This window comes from Coturnix japonica, chromosome 12 (genome assembly GCF_054131305.1).
Source record: "Coturnix japonica strain WE chromosome 12, WE-NBRP24, whole genome shotgun sequence".
In the NCBI taxonomy this organism is placed as follows: Eukaryota; Metazoa; Chordata; class Aves; order Galliformes; family Phasianidae; genus Coturnix; species Coturnix japonica.
In genome coordinates this window covers 12,300,303-12,316,931 of record NC_140674.1, presented here as the reverse complement: position 1 = coordinate 12,316,931, position 16,629 = coordinate 12,300,303, and the positions used below count along the sequence as shown (strand labels likewise).

General features: G+C 44.7%; 1 protein-coding gene and 1 long non-coding RNA gene across 32 annotated transcripts in view; one reads left to right on the top strand and one right to left on the bottom strand.

Moving 5' to 3' along the window:
- Positions 1–8,354: 8,354 nt before the first annotated feature.
- On the bottom strand, positions 8,355–9,801 carry LOC107318161 (uncharacterized). Its single transcript, XR_001557217.2, has 2 exons — positions 9,661–9,801; positions 8,355–9,008 (listed from the first exon to the last, which is right to left on the bottom strand). It is a non-coding gene; the product is annotated as an uncharacterized LOC107318161 (long non-coding RNA).
- Positions 9,237–16,629, top strand: part of DLG1 (discs large MAGUK scaffold protein 1) — a 122,912-nt gene continuing 115,519 nt past the window's right edge. For 30 of the 31 annotated variants that reach the window (XR_014933558.1, XR_014933555.1, XR_014933560.1 and 27 more), the window contains exons 1-2: positions 9,259–9,588; positions 9,698–9,829. Coding sequence is in view for 25 of the 31 variants with exons in the window: in XM_085513569.1 (XP_085369695.1) it covers positions 9,570–9,588; positions 9,698–9,829 (151 nt within the window). In the remaining 6 variants the exon portion in view is untranslated. Of the gene's footprint in view, positions 9,589–9,697; positions 9,830–16,629 lie in introns of all 31 variants that reach the window. The other variant, XM_015871633.3, reaches the window with a different exon arrangement.

Below are 16,629 nucleotides of genomic sequence, written 5' to 3'. Positions count from 1 at the left end.
GCAGCCTCCTGTGGAGAGTTCTTTAACGTCCGGTTTCAACAAAAACAAGTTGGGAATATAATTGCCTCTCACCCCCTTAAATCTCAATGTACTCCAAAGCCTTTCCTGTAAATAGACCCCACTCCTCAGCAGAGCAGAGGTATTCTGCCATGATGATGGAAGCCAGCCCTCACCAGGCTCCATCCTGTTGGGAATGCTCAGACGGGCAGTGCTCAAGTAGCTCATTGTGGGATTGCAGAAGAAATGGTGAGACACAGTTTGAATCAGTGACTGAGCACCTGATGGGGAGGCAGTGTGTGTGCAAAGTACCTGAGTAATAGAAGGGGTGGATCCAGGATGTACCCCTTCCCAGACCTCATTTAAGGGTTGGCAAAGGGAGGTGGGGGTATCTCAATGGAGATCCTTGACTACCTGAAGGTAAACAGTGTCTTTCCACGCCCATTGCTTTTGTGTTTGGGCAAATCAACATTTGTTGTAGCCTGGGACCTTGTTGCTGTGCTGCCATTGCTGTGCATTCTGTCACATTACAAGGATAAAACATCACATTTCTTCTCCCAACCACCACTTGTACTGCAGTTCAGTTCCTGCTGGAAACCATATGGTTTCCAGAAGCCTACCCACATACCTGTGCATGCCTACGCAGCCCATGAGTCACACTCACTGGTTGGATGCCCCCTGAGTCATGCTGAAAATCTGTGAGATTTCAGTGTCTATTTTCCATGCAAACTCTTCAGAACTTTAGACAATTCTACATAACCATTTACATATGCATGCATTTTTTTTCCTGTTCTTTATGGATGCACTGGCATTTCTTTTTTTGAGGCAAATTGTACCTAGATGTTTGTTTAGGATCAATGGGAGCTGCTGTGTGGCCTTCAGGGGGATGCAGGCATCCTTTGAGCACTCTCTATCTTCACAGCACATCCTGGGGATTAACCCAGGTCAGTGGGACTCAAGAAAGAGGGATATACATACATCTATCTGTACCATCAGCCCCTCAGCTGAGTGGGCTACAGACCCAGTTGGGCATCAGGCAGGGATGACATTCTTCTTCCTCAGCACAGTATAGGCATTGTGTGAACTCCGACAGTTCTTTTTGCCAATAAAAGTAGAAGAAAGATTAGTTATTCTATCTCATGTAAAGTGCCAGTGCAGGAGACGTATTACTTACCAAATTAAGAACAGTGACCCCCAGTTGTGCTTAAAAGAATGCTGTAAAGAGCCTACCAGAAGCTGAGCTGTTTTTGCAGCTGTACCTCAAATGCTGTCAGTGTTAGGTGACAAGCGGCACAATCCCACAGCCAACAAGGGGCGTGTAGGTACACTGCTCTGCTTTGGAGCTGGTTAGTTGCTGTTTGCATTCCAAGCATCACTGCGCCTTGTAAGCATTCCCTGACCTAGTGATTATCCTGTGCCCTAATACAGTCAGAAAAAGCAGCAGAGGCTGTTTCTTATGCCACATGTGAGAGCTTTGGAAGAAGCAATGTGAGACCATAGGGAATGTTGTGCAGTGATATAACACATTAAAACTGCCAGAAATATTCATTAGGACAAGCAATTCAGCCATCTTCCCACGCTGGGGGAGAATGTGTTACTTCACTCCTGCCCAAAGATGCTGCTGGTGGAGGCAGGGCTTCCCCAGTGCCACAGTGAGTGTGCTTGACCTGCAAAGCCACAGAGGGACACACAAAACTACTGCTGGTTTAGGTCATTCCCAGTTCGGGTTTGTATGATTTCAAATGTTTGTTCTGACACGGAATAAGTCCACATCATCTGTTTCCCAAGAGGCAGATACAGTCAGTGTAGGCAGCTCAGACGTTTCTTATCAGCAATCCTATCTGAGATGCCCTATGGGAAATGTCTGTGCCCTTCCCAGGCAGTGTTAAGGAGTGTGTTAGGACTCCCTGAGGAAAGCTTTCCCTGTGCTGCCTGCACAGCACTGCTCCCAGGAATTCACTGGGATCTGTGCAGTGAAAACACTTATTGCTTTAAATATCCAGCACTGCAGAACATGTTGGGGTGTGAGGCTGATGATTTCATTCCGTGGTGCTCGTTAAGCTGTTCCCTGGGTTTTACCAGTGCCACTGCCATGGATGGGGGCTGCCTGGGGCTGACGGATAGCTTTCCTTTGTGGGCATCAGCCATGTAACCCAGCTGGTTCAGGAGTGGGGCTGGTAAGATCTGCAGGGTGCTGGGAGGTGGCTTATAACTTCTCCACATATTCAAAAATACTTTCCGCCCATCCAAGCAGCGCACCAAAATAACATACCACAACACTATAAAAAGCAGCAAGTGCTTGTATTGTGTGGAAATGTTCATTTGAACTCACTGGGGTAGGCCACATCGTTTACTTACCAACACTTACAGCATGGATAGAGTCATTTCTAAAGGTCTGTAGAAGCTGAAAAGCAGACACCTCTCTGACCACATCACCAGTAGGACTGGGGCCAGTGGGGCATTGCATTCTGGTGCAGGGAGCAGTGTTGTACATAGAGCAGGACAGCAAAACCCAATGTTTCCTCACCAATTGCACAAGCTACGATGAAATGCACATAAAGCATCAAGTGAGTGAGGTCTGAGGGGGCTGCATTGTCCTCATGCAGCTTCTCTTTGATGCTTGTGGTTTTCTGAGCCTCTGGAAAACAGATATAGTGAGTTAACAGTACCTAATTCCAGCCATGGGCAGAAATTGGTACACTTTGTTTACTAATTCCTCAAAGATGAGATGTTTCTGGTATAAATACAAGCAGGAGGCTCACTGCAGGGACTAACCACAGGACTATAGTTTTTAGTTACAGTAAGGTAACATGCAGTAAAACTGTATCTGCAAAAGTAAAGATGCATCAGGAATTCACTGGGACTATGCCACAGATGTATTCTGTACAAATAGCTTTAGCCAACAGTAACTAATGTGGCAAACATGTTTTATCATATTATATTGTAAAGAGATTAGAAACAGAGCTGGTTTATCTCATCTGAATTGTAATGTAATGCCATAAATAATGATACAGTTCTCTTTCTTTGGACCACCGTTTGCTTTTAGAAGGATAGTCAGGGTCTTTGGAGTCTGAATGAACTGTTAGCAGTGAAACTCGATGTCTCCTCCAGCACATGATAGGATTATTACAAATGAGCTTTTAATTAACAAATTGAATAAATCCTTAGTAAGATTCTGAGATGTGAGACATGTTCTACACCTGCATTACACCTGGACAAAAATGGAGATGTTTCTGATCAGGAAGGTAACAAGAAGTCCTTCAGTATGGTGCATCAACAAAGACTGAGCTCTTCTCTCAAGCTTCTGTGCCCACTCTCGGTGCAAAGACCTGGGTGCTCACAGCAGCCCTTCATCAAAAAGAAACCATGAAGCCATTTCTTTGAGAGAAATGTTGCTCTTCCTCATAGCTGAGTTTTGTCTCATCCTTGAGAGCCCTTGCATCACCAGGATGATATTTTCTTCTGTCAGATGTCTAAATTATCAAGGAAATAGGATAAGGACTGCAAGCATACACCTGTCTTCCAACTTTTCTTGCCCTTATGAGTCAGTCTTGGTATCGGACAAACTAGTTACTCCATGTGCTCTGCTGTTGCAATAGCATAGATCTGGGGAGGAATGTGGTATGGCCTTTGGTTACATCATTTTTTACCTTGCTAAAAAGAACATCCACAGTCAGCGGAAGATTTTCCCATCATACACACACACAAATCTTAGAATGAGAATATATATATATATATATATATATATATATATTTCCAAGAATATTTTTTGGGGGGAGTGAAGAGCAAGTAGATGGAATGAGAAGCACTGGATTTTCAGTAGTGAATGGAATGACAGTGCTCGTCATCTCTGTGTGTATGCCTGATGTTTGCAGCTGGTTTCCTGCAGCTTTTTGGAGCACAAAGACAGATCCTCAGGCCTGGCTGCCGCAGTTGTGTTTCCACGCAAGCTGCTGGCAACAGTTATGGTCTATGCGTGTTTGGAAGTAATACGGAGAGCCCGATAGGAGGCCAGTAGGAATGTATCAGAAACCGCTTAAATTTCTATTGGATTCAACTTGCAGCAGTATTTCATTAGGGAATATGAGTAAGAAAAGGATCACGCAAGCTGTAAGGCTTAAATGAGCGATCTGTCACACAGGACTTACTGAAAGGAGAAACTGGAGTCCATGTGTGAATCAATAACAGGTTCCTTTTGATTCTGACAGCCTCTTTTGTGTCCATAAGGGTAGAAACAATATCATTGGGATTTGAAGGCATTACAGAAATGCATGATGGCTCCAAGCAGTGTTCTGTCCCGAAAACACCACAAATTTACAAGGACTTCCTGCACCTAAACATACCTTGAAGAAAAACAGAAGAGCATACGGGCACTGTGGAGTGCCTTGTTAGTGTGAGCTCAGCACCACCCAAGGGCATGAGGAAACTCATTCATTCCTGTGGGTGATGTCTGTGACCCCACAGAGCTGCTTCTCTCATCAGCAGGGTCAGCTCAGCCAGGCACAGCCTCTTCTCTCAGCTCACTCAGAGCTGTGACACTGGAGGACTCACCTCTCAGCTTCATTCATTGGCAGTCTCTCCCTCCTGTGATATAAATTATTCATAAAATTCAAAACAAGATCAAACCTTTATTGAATGCTTTTTTTGTGTGTGTGTTCCTTTTTAGAGCTGCTTTTTTTTTTTTTCTTCCACATAACTATTGCACACAGTTACCTTTATCCTTTCAAAGCTTCTCCATGAACAAGCAGGGAGAAGCCCATGAAAAGGAAGGTGTGTCCGATAATCCAGTTACCTGCTCACCACAGAGGTAGCCCTGGGGGCCAGTGGAGCTGCTGGCTCCAAGAACTCTGCACAACCCTTCTGCAGCACTGAGCAGCAGGGAGTGGAGGTAGGAGGTGGAAAGCTGGTGATCTGGGTGTCCTCAGCACAGCCTGTATGTAGCAGAGAGCAGAACTGCTAGGGGGGTAGTGTGTGGAGGCCAGGCTAAGAACTGTCCTTGGTGAGAATTGCAGTGTCCTTATGTCTTGCAAGAGCGTTTCATTTGTACGGTGATACTTAGCTGCTAGTGAAGGCAACTTCTGACATGTGTGACTTTGATTCCATCAGATAGAAATCACTACCATCAAACTTCCTTTCTTGTCTTTTAGTCTCACCTAATCCTTTGTGTCTCTGCAATGCCAAAAACTCAAAGGGTATTTATTCCTTCAGGTGCACATGGTAGACAACATGATGTCAGCAGAGGTTTGTAGATCTGACCGTGGTGTGTGAGGCACAGCCCTGTGCTCCATGCTACAAGTGCTGCATTGTTAGTGATGAGGAAACAAAGGTATCTGGATGTGATATGCAGTGATGTCAATTTGCTGCGTGCTGCTGGACCGCGTGGCTGAGGCACAGATGTCCGACCCAGTGTAGGGCAGTGCCGGGACTCTGGGGCAGCTCCTGAAGAGACCAAAATCAGCACAGAGCAAACAGCCTGCAGCCTGAGAGATGGCAAACGTTTATATGATGTGAGAGTTGAACTGACTAGATTTTACTTTAATTGCCTAATGCCTGGTAGTAGAAAAAATCCCAAACTAACATTCTGACCACACTTGTTACATGTGATCAGTCAAAACTCAAAGCAACTGCTGCGCTTTTCATAGCAAAACGCTCCTAAGGTGTAAGCTGCTACTGGCAGGTTTACTTCTTAGGCTGGGTTTTCACACAGACTCATTCCACTCAACTCAGCACCCTCTGCTTCGTTTGACTCAGAAAGTTAAAATAGGCAGGTTATATAATGATGTTTATCTTTACATCAGGAAGTCAACTAAGAAGCTGTTAAGCTGATATTATATAACACAGTCCTGGTTACAGAAAGTGTGGAGGAAGATGATCTGGGTTGATGTGTGTCGTATTGGCATTAATTGTTAAAGGTTATAACTAGTATCGTGTCATAGGCTTTTGTTGTTCTTGTTCTGTAGCTGCTCAGAAGGCATTTGGGCATTAGCAGCTATGAACACAACTTTACTCGTTTATAGAAATTTCAATTACACTATTCTATATGTTAGGTGAGAGTAAAACACTTTATTTTTAAATCTAAAAAATGAAGCCACACATTACCCTCCATTCCATGTAGTTTTCTAGTTCTTGAGGCTGATGGAATAACAAAACTCATTCTTCTGTAGGATGGTGAGTTGCCCCAGCATTACTATGAACACATCATTACAAGAGCAAAAGAGGGAACAGATGACATTGTATACAAGGCACCAAATCCCTAGTTCAGCAGTAACACAGACAGCTTCGGAGAATGCAAAACACAGGTGGAAAGTTTAAGATTGGGGGGCAAAAAATCACCCCAAAACAAAAAACACTCAACTCAAAGCAAAAGTTCTCCCTCATTCTCCTTGTAATCAGGAACATGCTCATGTGCTGTTCGCACACAGCTGGACCCTCAAACCATAAGAACAATGCATTGTTGGATCCTTGTGTTCAGACGCCCAATTAAACTGAGAGGCATTTCACTTATGAGGACAAACATTGGATATAGAGGTAACAGCTTAAGAACATGAAGTTTGTATTAATGGGAAAGTATTCTCTGTACTCTGTATTCTCTGCATTCCCTGGTTAAAATCAGAGAATCAAAGCTGCATGAGATGATCTCATAAGAATTCTACTGAATGGCTTAATTAAATAAGATGAAATTGTGGTTATTATTAAGAGTTTGATTCTAACAACTGGAATAATTTCAGATCTAAGGGCACTGAGAACACACTGTATTGATTCCTGTAATTCTCTATATCCTTCTGTGATCAATAGAGAAGCTGATATGAGTGAGCTGGTACTCTGACTGATAACTGAGTGTGTATGACAGGGACATGGGCAGTAACAGCACACTGCAGTGAGAACAGCTTGAATTTTTAGTAGCCTCGTGGAAACTGGCTGTATTCAGAAAGTTTTGCAGGAAGACACATACTGCAATGCCATGGTTTCCTTTAAGCTGAACTCATCCAGAAGTTGCCTGTATCTTTTTAGCCCATGAAATCATGGATCACAATGGAAAGAAAAAAACACTGACAGAAAAGCAGGTAGGCTGTGGCCCATGACCCAATCTTACCAGGCATCAGAGAATCCAGATGGGCATAATGAATAAGCTAACTTCACTCAGGCTTTATGCTTTAACAGCCAGAGGAAATTAGGCTTCATTAGTTTCATTGCTTCCCCAGTTAGCTGTGAAACATTGCACTGACTTTGTAGGGGAACTGAAGTGAAAGACTCCCTGCAGCTGCAGGAGATCTCTTTAGGTGTGTACCGCTGCCACAGCTTAGTGCTGTGCACTGTAAGGCGGCTGCTTTTAGGCTTAGGGCACTATGTGGATGACAAGCATAAGACTGAAAGGGTTCTTCTTCCATTTTCTCTTATTAGCCACCCTGATCCGAAAAGCTCTTTGAGTTTGACTCATTCCCCTTCAACAAGCAGCAATTATTTTGCTGAAGTAGTGTATTGCAAGAATCAATACTAACCTCCTGTATGACTGTTCAACTTGATGTGAGTAAATGTCCCAGGGTCCCACACAGGCTGCTGGCCACAGTGGCAAAAGAAGGTCTTTAGTGGCAGGGATGGGGACTGTCCCAATCTAGGTCATATCTGTGGCCAGAAGGGCTACAATGCAGGCAGGCAGCTTCTTGGTGTAATTATTCTGGAGTTCCTATGCTGAGGGTCATTCTGGACAAGAGCCAGAACTTGCTGAGCTCAGCATAATGCTGACTTGTGTGCTCATTGCATCAGTCGCAATTGCAGCACAAGCCTTTCTGAATGCTGCCTATAATAGTTTGATTTAAATGATGTTGCTTGAGCAGTAGCATAAATGATCCTTCGGTTATTGCCCCACTTCCCCCTGCTCTGTGTGAATGACACGATTTCCTTAGGGCTGGAGCCCCAAAAAGAAGGTATGGAACTAAGGGCAGCTCTACAACAGACCCTTACTGCAGTGTATTGGTGAAAGGGCTGTTTGCATTCATAGGGTATTTTCTATACGTGCTGGAATTTCCAAACCATATTCTAAAGTTTCATACCACGAGCTCTGGTTCAACCACTCGGAATCAACAAATATCCCCTGGAACTGAAATAGCAGCACTAGGACCAGCCCCAATTGGAAGTGCATTAGGGCCCACCTAATTGCTTCCTGACTCACTGATCCTTCATCCTGACCCTTCTTTGATCTTTATTTTTTCCTTTTTCTGGTGCATGAGTGACAAGTGAGAAACGCCATCTGAGGGTGTTAGATGGGATTATTCCTCTATCCCCACAATGACCTTGCGTTATGGGATTCCATCTTAACACTGAAAAAGCATTCAAGTCCTGATTAAGAAGAACTTATTCAGTTCATTTAATTGCAAGTGTTTATTCATTTTTCGCTCTGTAATAAATGTTTTTGTCAGACAACAAACCAACCTCACTGCGTGGATATCTCCTTTCTGCCGGCTCAATCTGGGCTGCTCTTCTCCTCATGTACACGTACAACTCTGACACCATGGGGAATATGGACACTTTTAGAGTACGTTCAGTGTTGTAAACAAATGAAGCCAATGTCCATCCTCACTTAATATGTTCTCATTATAAGATATGTGGATTTGTACCAGAGAGTGCCAGATCCCTGATGCTACGGGAATTGGTAAAGGTCCCGTAAATCAGTAAAACACACTGAATGCACGTTGTTTTCTTCACAGATCTACACGGGCTGTTCCATGGCAGAAAGCTGAGGGATGAACGGGGCTGGATCAGAGCAGAGCTCTGTGCTGGGTCCGTTTCCTTTAGGGGTGTTCCACAGCCGAACTCAGCGCTGGTTTTTGACTATCAAACCCACGTCCATTCCCAGGAGGTTCTTCCCTTCCACGGGGATGTTCCCAAGCCGCGTCTGTATCCGAAAAACCAACAGGAGATGCAGCCTGGGATGGGGAACGGCAGCAGCGGGATGGGCTCTGACTCCCAGCTCTGCCTGCGGGACACGCGATGTGCACGTGGGCTTTGAAGTGCTTTAGACATAGAAATAAGTGCATGGACATAGTGAGCAATAAGTGCATAGACATAGTGAGCAATAAGTTCATAGACATAGTGAGCAATAGGTGCTATGGACACAGTGAGCACTAAGCGCTATGGACACAGTGAGCACTAAGCGCTATGGACACCCTGAACCTCTCACCTTGCCTCCTCCCCCCGCCCCTCCGTTAGGTACCGGCCCCGGGCCGCTCCGTGCGCTGATTGGGCGGCAGCCGGGCCCGGTCACGTGGGAGAGGGGGGGTGCTCTCCCCCCAGCCTCCAGGCCGCCATTTTGGCTGGAAAGTTTGGAATTCCCGAGCGCTGAGCCGGGCGGTGGTTGTGCTGCTGCTGCTGGTTGTGGTGGCGGCTCGCCCTGCCCTGCCCTGCCCGGCTACTATCAGCCGCCCCACCGCTGGTCCCGACCCGTCCCTCTCCTCGCTGAGCCGCCCCGGAGGGTCGCTGTGCGGGGCGCTCCCCCCCGCTCCCGGCCGGCAGGGGGTGCGCGCCGCCGCCGCCCCGAGCCGGGTCGGGCTCCAAGTTGAGGCGGCGGAGCGGCCATGCCCGTCAGGAAACAAGGTGAGCGGGGTCCCGGACAAAGGAGCCGCGTGGGGCGGTCCCGGGGGGTGGTCGCGGGGCACCGTGTCCCACCTGTGTAGTGCTCATAGAGTCTCGTGTTCGGCCGTAGATACGCAGCGCGCCCTGCGCCTCCTGCAGGAGTATCGCTCCAAACTGAGCCAGGCGGAGGATCGGCAGCTGCGGAACTCCATCGAGAGGGTCATCGGCATCTTCCAGAGCAACCTCTTCCAGGCGCTGATCGGTAAGCGATGCCCCTCCTCTAGGGTCCGGCTCTTGCGTGTTGGTGGTGAGGGGAAGCGGGTTGTTGTGTTGTCGGAGCCCTCGTGTCCCTCAGTGCTGTGTGTGTATCACGCTGACACGTTGCTGTTGCAATGAGCTGTTTTCTGTCACTTACTTTGTATGAGTTTTCTGCCCTGGCGCTGCAACGTGTCTGTTGTGGGCTGTGCCGTGCAGACGGGTTTTCCACGTCTGTTTCTGTGGGTTTAAACAATTTATTAGGATTGTGTTTTAGTTGTGAGCCCACGTGTCCACAATGAGTGAGCTGAAGTGGTTTTACTCTTAGAACTCGGGCAAATCTCCCTGCTGAAGGATCCCTAAAAAATGCTGCAAGTTGTGTATTTCAGGAGCAGAATTAAAGTGAATGGAAGGAAACTTCTCATGTTGCAGGTGGCTGTGCTGACTTTTTCCTCTTCGGTTGTGAAGTGCAGTGAGAACCTCACTCATTCCCAGCTTCAGAGCACTTCTGGTGCTTTTTCTCTTTAGCCATTAATGTAAATATTGCTGAAATCATTCTGTGAAGCCTTGAATTTCCTGCACATCTCTTAGAAAACAAACAGAGCAAAATAAACACGTGGGGTATGAGCACAACTTGCAGAATCCTGACCTGACTTTGCAGCTTCTCCAGGGAGGCAGGGAGCTGTGGTTTCTTCCTGATTGGTTGTCACTGCATATGTGACAGCTTGGAGTTTCATGCCCTTCCCTTTTAACAAAGTAACTTGCACATAAACTTTGTTTTAACATTGTAGACAGTCTGGGTTTCAGCTGTTACTTCGCAGTTACATGGTTTGAAGCATGTGTAGCATATCTCACAAGTTTCCATCTTCATAGTGCTGTGTCTTTGTGTTGTGGTGGAAATATGAGGAGGGTTGAAACATCGCTGCACATGAACTGCTTTCTCTTGGAGCATTTGTATCATCTACAGGTGGGTTTTCAGAAGTTGGGCATCTTATGGAACATCTCCTGTATTATGTTCCTGATAGATGGTTGTTCAAATGGGTCTGTTCTCATAGGACACCTCTAGAAAGGGTTCACTTGCAGGAGCTCAGTTGATGCTCAGCAGCTCCGTGATGAGGATCTGCGCGCCTCTGTGTGATGTGTGTGAACAGACTTTGTTCTTTGCTGAATGAAATCATTGAAGTTGTGTATCGGAAGCTTAATACTGTGGTTATGCTTCTTATTTTCACCTGGGAAATCTCGCTCTTAGTTATTAATTGAATGAGATACAAGTCAGTAGTACGGAAATGGCCTTTGGTATTGTAACCTGTAAGACACACTTTATTCTAAAATCTGTAACAAGAGCCAGGTTGTCTGTGTAACTTAGCTCTTGGCAGTAGCACTCTTCAATTGGGGTTGCCACGTGCCTGCTGGAGGGCTTCATGCCTTGTTTTCTGATCTGTCAGAAGTTCTGTTGTAGCCGTGGGGTCTTTGATTCTGTCCGGTTCAGTTGATCTCAGCGTGCACAAATAGGTGTTGTGCTATTTGAGAGCATTTCACATTCATTTTGCATTTAGTGGTTAACTGTGTGATTGTATGTTAAGGAGCGTGCTTTAGTGCTCCAAGCTGTTCCTCTGAAATGTGATAGCAGAGAGTCACTTCCCAGCAATTGATGCTGTAACTTCAGTATTCTTCCTTTAACCTGCTCCATGGAAATGAGTTGGAGAAGTACTTGCTCATGGCAGGCTGCTCCTGGCAACATCTTTATACACTGGGACTACTGCTTGGTGCCCCCTGGGAGGGGGTCAGCTCCCTGCAGGGAGTAGGGGGCTGCCAGGAAAAGGTGCTGTGAGAGATGGCTGCGTTGGCTGGGAAGCCCTTGAGCACTGACTGCCTTCCTTCTGCCTGTCCTCTTGCAGTGGAGGCTTGTGAACAGGATGGACAAAGCTGTGCTGCAGGTTGGGCTTCCCTTGAATAGTGCACTTGTAATTATCTTGTAGCTGATTTTTCAGGTGTGACTTTTATAGGAGTTGTGCTGTGTCTCCAACTTAAACATCCACAGCTGCACTGACAGAAGCTTCTTTGCAAGTTCACATACTTTCCTTTAATTCCTTCAACAGATTTTAGTTCAGAAATCTTGCAAAATTGACCTGTTTCTTACATACAACAGTCTGCTTTAAAATGACTTGAATTAGGGCAGTGGCGACTCGATGTGAAGAGTGTTACAAAATTGACGTTATCACATCAGTGTTATTTCTGTAAGTGAAATAACTGCAGTAATTTTAAGTCAGTAACAATATCAGAAACCAAATGCCAGTGACCTTCCTTCAAACAGTCTGAAAAAGCCCGTCTTTGATTTTCTGTGTTCTGTAATGTGGTGTTCCCATTTTACTTGCTTCAGCCAGCCAAGTATAATGATGTCTGGTGCTTTAATTAAATGGATACTAGCAGCCTTTAATTAAAGTCAGCTTGAGAAATACTGTTGTTTTTGAGTAAAACTCCTATTTTACTGCCTGTGGGTTGAACTCTATCTCTTCTACCTGTTGATTTCATTCTTGTTTAAAAAAAGCTTGTTATTGATGTCCTGATAATTGATGCAGTGAACCAGGTTATTAACTGGCCACAGTAAGAGATCCACAGAAGGAGGGATGGCGTATAATTGTATTTCATTTTGGTGCAGAATTTGGTATTTATTTTACAATAATCAGTTAATACTTCTGCAGATAAGTCTTTAGGGTTATTTAGCATTATGTTTGTGACTATGCGTCTGGAGGCTTTTTTTTTCTAATGATGAAGTTGACTGTGGAAAGCTGGATGTGGTGAATACCATTCGTGTGAGCCACCTTATTTATTTCACTTGGAGCCTTTCTGTGTGAAGATGTCTGGTGTAATTATGTGCTGACTATTCCTAATGCTGAATATCTAGTGTGGGAAATCTTGCAGATAAAATGGAGTGGATTCTGGAGCCTTCACTGAACCAAGAACCCATCATCCCAGTGAACGTGAAGGTGTTCTTAACCATAGCCTGGATTGATGAATGCTATGAAATAGAGTGTTGCAAATAACATTAATGTTTTTATACACCAGAGGAATAAGTTTAGTCTCTGGAATGTGATGACAGCTGATGGTTGCAGTAAGGTAAATGCCTCATTCAGATTTATCTGATTGGGACTGAAAACTTCTAGGAATTTAAAGCAGCCATAGCTCTGTCCACATTGCCTTTCTAGACTGGCTAAGGGAACAGTCCTGTTTTAGGCTGATGTAGGGTCGCTGCTTCTCAAAGCTGGGGCCATCTGGTATGGTCTGACCATGGGTGGTCCCACACTGAGTTGTCTGTGACTTTGGGGATCCCGTTCTTGCTCTTTTAGCTCCCTTTCAATTATTTATCTGGTGTGGAAGTACTTTACTTACTAGCTAAATTCAAGTCTGGTACAATTAAAGCTGAAGCTTTTCTTCATAACTGAAACCAAAAGTCCTTGCACTTGGGTAAACTTCAGTATCAGCTTTTATTTCAGTGATACAGTTAGTTAATAAAACACAGGATGTGATGACACAGTCAACTTTTCAAACCTGTTCGTGCCTGAGAGAGTTTTAGTGCTGGGTTTGTGCCACTGTGTGAGGCTGCTCTGTAGGTAAGGGCAGGAAGGCTGAGTGTGAGCTGCTTCCTGATTGAATGCAGCTGAGGCTCTGCACAGGCTGGTTCAGGCTTAGCTGAAGAGTATTTTCATTGCATCTCTGGGAATACTTGAGAGTAACTCAGGGATGCATTTAGATAGTGAATAGTGCATTTTCATTAGATGGAAGTTCAGGGAAAATTAAATTATCACTCGTATTGGATACCACTGAAATCATAGATGCTAAATAGGCTATTTTTAGATTGGAATTTTAACCTGGCTGCATTTTTGTGATTCTTTCTTTCTTTATTTTCCCTCTTCTCTGGGCTGGTCATATCTTTGCTCCTATTTGAGACTGAAACATCCATGGATGCAGTTTTTATGACTTGCAGGTGTTTATCTGCTGTCCAGATCAGTCTCCTGAGGATGGGCTGTGGTTACTTAGTGCAGTCCCCTTCCCGAAAGTTCAGGACAAGGTGCTTGGTTTCAGCCTGACTGGACATTGGGTTATGTCTTCAAAGGTAGTTAAGAACTTGATCATCTGGATATGGATTGAGAGAGTATAAAATGAAGTTTGCTTTGTGTCCTGAAGTCTGGAGCATGAACTCAGCTGTTGCTGTGCTTTTTCCGTGTAGTTTGTAGTTGCCTAAGAACCCATTTTTTGGAAGAACTTCATGCTGTCCTTTTGAAGGAATGCAATGATGAGGGAAACAGACGTTCATTGCTCCTCCTCCTTAAAGAACTGCCTATCATTTTTGTATGTATGCAATACAGCTTGAGAGTGTGGAAAGCTTTGGGGGTGTTGTGTAAGTTCGTGCTGCCTGTATTCCTTCTGATGTTTCAGTGCTTACTGTCGTGCATGTATTTGTGACAGTGCAATGGGATTAGGAGCTGCTTTTGGCAGCCCAAAATAGCACGTGGGACTAGTGTAAGTTGAGCGGTTATGGGTGTGCAGAGAGTATTGTGGCAAAAGATTATCCCTGTGGTTATCCCAACTGTGTATTCAGTTCTGAATTGCTGCACTGTAGTATCTGTCAGTCACAGTATTCCTCTGTTTGCTGTGCTACCATTAAAAAAGGGATTATTGACCAGCGAACTCTGTCAATAAATCAGGTGTCTCTTCTAGAGGCTGGGGAGAAAGCTGGACTTCCAGAATTCCTGCTGCAGTTTCCCAGTTCTGGAAGAGTTTCTTTTGTCCATCGCTGCAGCTGGAATGTCTTGTGCCTGCTGACATGGGGGCTTGTCCTGGGTGTCCCATTGCCTGTGTGTTGGGGGATGGCACTTGCTTTGCAGGTGGAATGAATCATCCAAGAAGCTCCAAATCTGATAGCTGCTGAGTTGTCTCCCTGCACAGATGGTTTCCTGAATCATAACTAGGCCAAACTTGGAGGGATTTTAAGATACTGTAGAGGGCTGACGGTACAATAACCTCCTTAACTTTGTTTGCACTCTAAGCTAAGGGGAGCTGTAGGGTTCTTTGGTGAATCTCTTACAGGGATCTTGTCATGTACAAGTATCTTCCCAACCATGTCCTCAAAATAACTCAGTTGCTTTGGTTTGAGATTAAAAAGAAAGTTGATCTAGGAGATAAGTACAGTGAGGAAGACTTGTGGACAAATGGTAAAAGTATTGAAAATTCAAATCCATATTCAGAACCTTGTTGTAGAAGTTGGTTGCAGGGAATGTACAGGTGGAGGGAGATGCTGGTGTGTGTTGTGCTACCACTGTCAGTTACCTTCAAGTCTATTAGCTATTATTAGTAAAAGAGGAAGAAGCAGAGCTGTGCACCTGTGTGAGATCTCAGCTCAGATGTCTGAGTGAACATATCCCCTATATCCCTCAATTGTTATTTTCCTCCCCAGAGTTCATTCCTTTGGAGGAAATCCTGGTCAGTTCTGTATTGGCACTAATTAGGGCCAGTCCTACAATTAAAAGCTACTAATAGCTCTTCCTGTGTTAAGTTCCTATTACCTGACAGTGGTAAATACATCCTTTTAAGAAAAAAGGCACAATTGTATTGGTTGCTAATAGTTTGGAACTGCAGTTCAGTTATTCGGAGAGAATGGGTAACTGGGAGTTCATTTCAGGCTTATTTTCTGGCTTGGGTTGATGAGTAAGTATGTACACATGAGGTAATGTTAAATAGAAAAGTGTGTGGACAGCTGGGCTGGTTATACCAACTTCTAGCTGCTTGATGACTATTTTAAATCCGTTAAGTTTTTCCTACCTTAGTTTTGAATATAATCCCTGTGGGATTCTGAAGGAAAACTGGAAAGGAGACCATCTGAAGGTTTGCTGAAGGAGCAGTTGGAAAGCAAAGGGGAAAATGTGAACAAACAGTTTGGAAAATATAAGTGGACAGGCTGGTGAGGAGTTGGACGTGGCTCACTACAAACATCAGCCAGAGGAATAAGAGCTGGATCTGAGGTTGGATGAGAACAGTTTCAACTGAGTGCAAATTGGGCTGCGTTTTTGCTACGGAAGCAGAAAATAATACCTTCTGGAGTTGGAGAGCTAGAAGTGTGTGCAGAAGGGTTAAAGCTTTGGGCACAGCCATTGAAACAAGCAGAAGGGTTGAGGAGGAGGAGTTGGCTGCTGCAGCTCAAAGCCTGTAGAACTGAACATGTGTGGTGGGAAAGCTGCACTACAACTTGTATTTTTCAAGATATGGTGATGGAGCATAGTAATAGTCAGCGTGTGTTTAAAAAACAAACAAACAAGCTCTAGAAAGGGCTTTACAGGGATTACCGTGAGACTGGTTTTCACTTTTGAACGTATAAATATGAATGTATCTCCTGGGGAGCTGGGGATGAAGGATGAATACACAAAGAGAACACTCACCTGACTCTGGTTATTGGTTTGGCAAATGAATGTGAAGTTTCTGTTCACATTTTTATTTTCTTGTCAGTTATCAATAACTAATTTTTTGGGTAAACCCAAAGGGTTTACTTAGCTCGAGACATCAGGTGAAATAGGATGCAGGATTGTGGCTCCCTCAGAATTAGCAGGAGCTGCCTTATACCTGAGGGATGAAAATCTGTAGCATTGGTGGTATCTTTTGCCTGATCTGATGGTAATCAAAACTCCACTCACATTTTGTCTGTCCAATATGTAGGGCTGCTAAGAACTTGGCAGAAGCCGTACATCTCAAATTGCTCTGAACTGAAATAACATGTTGACCTTTGTTTTCCTTTCTGCTAGTTTTAAGTCTTAA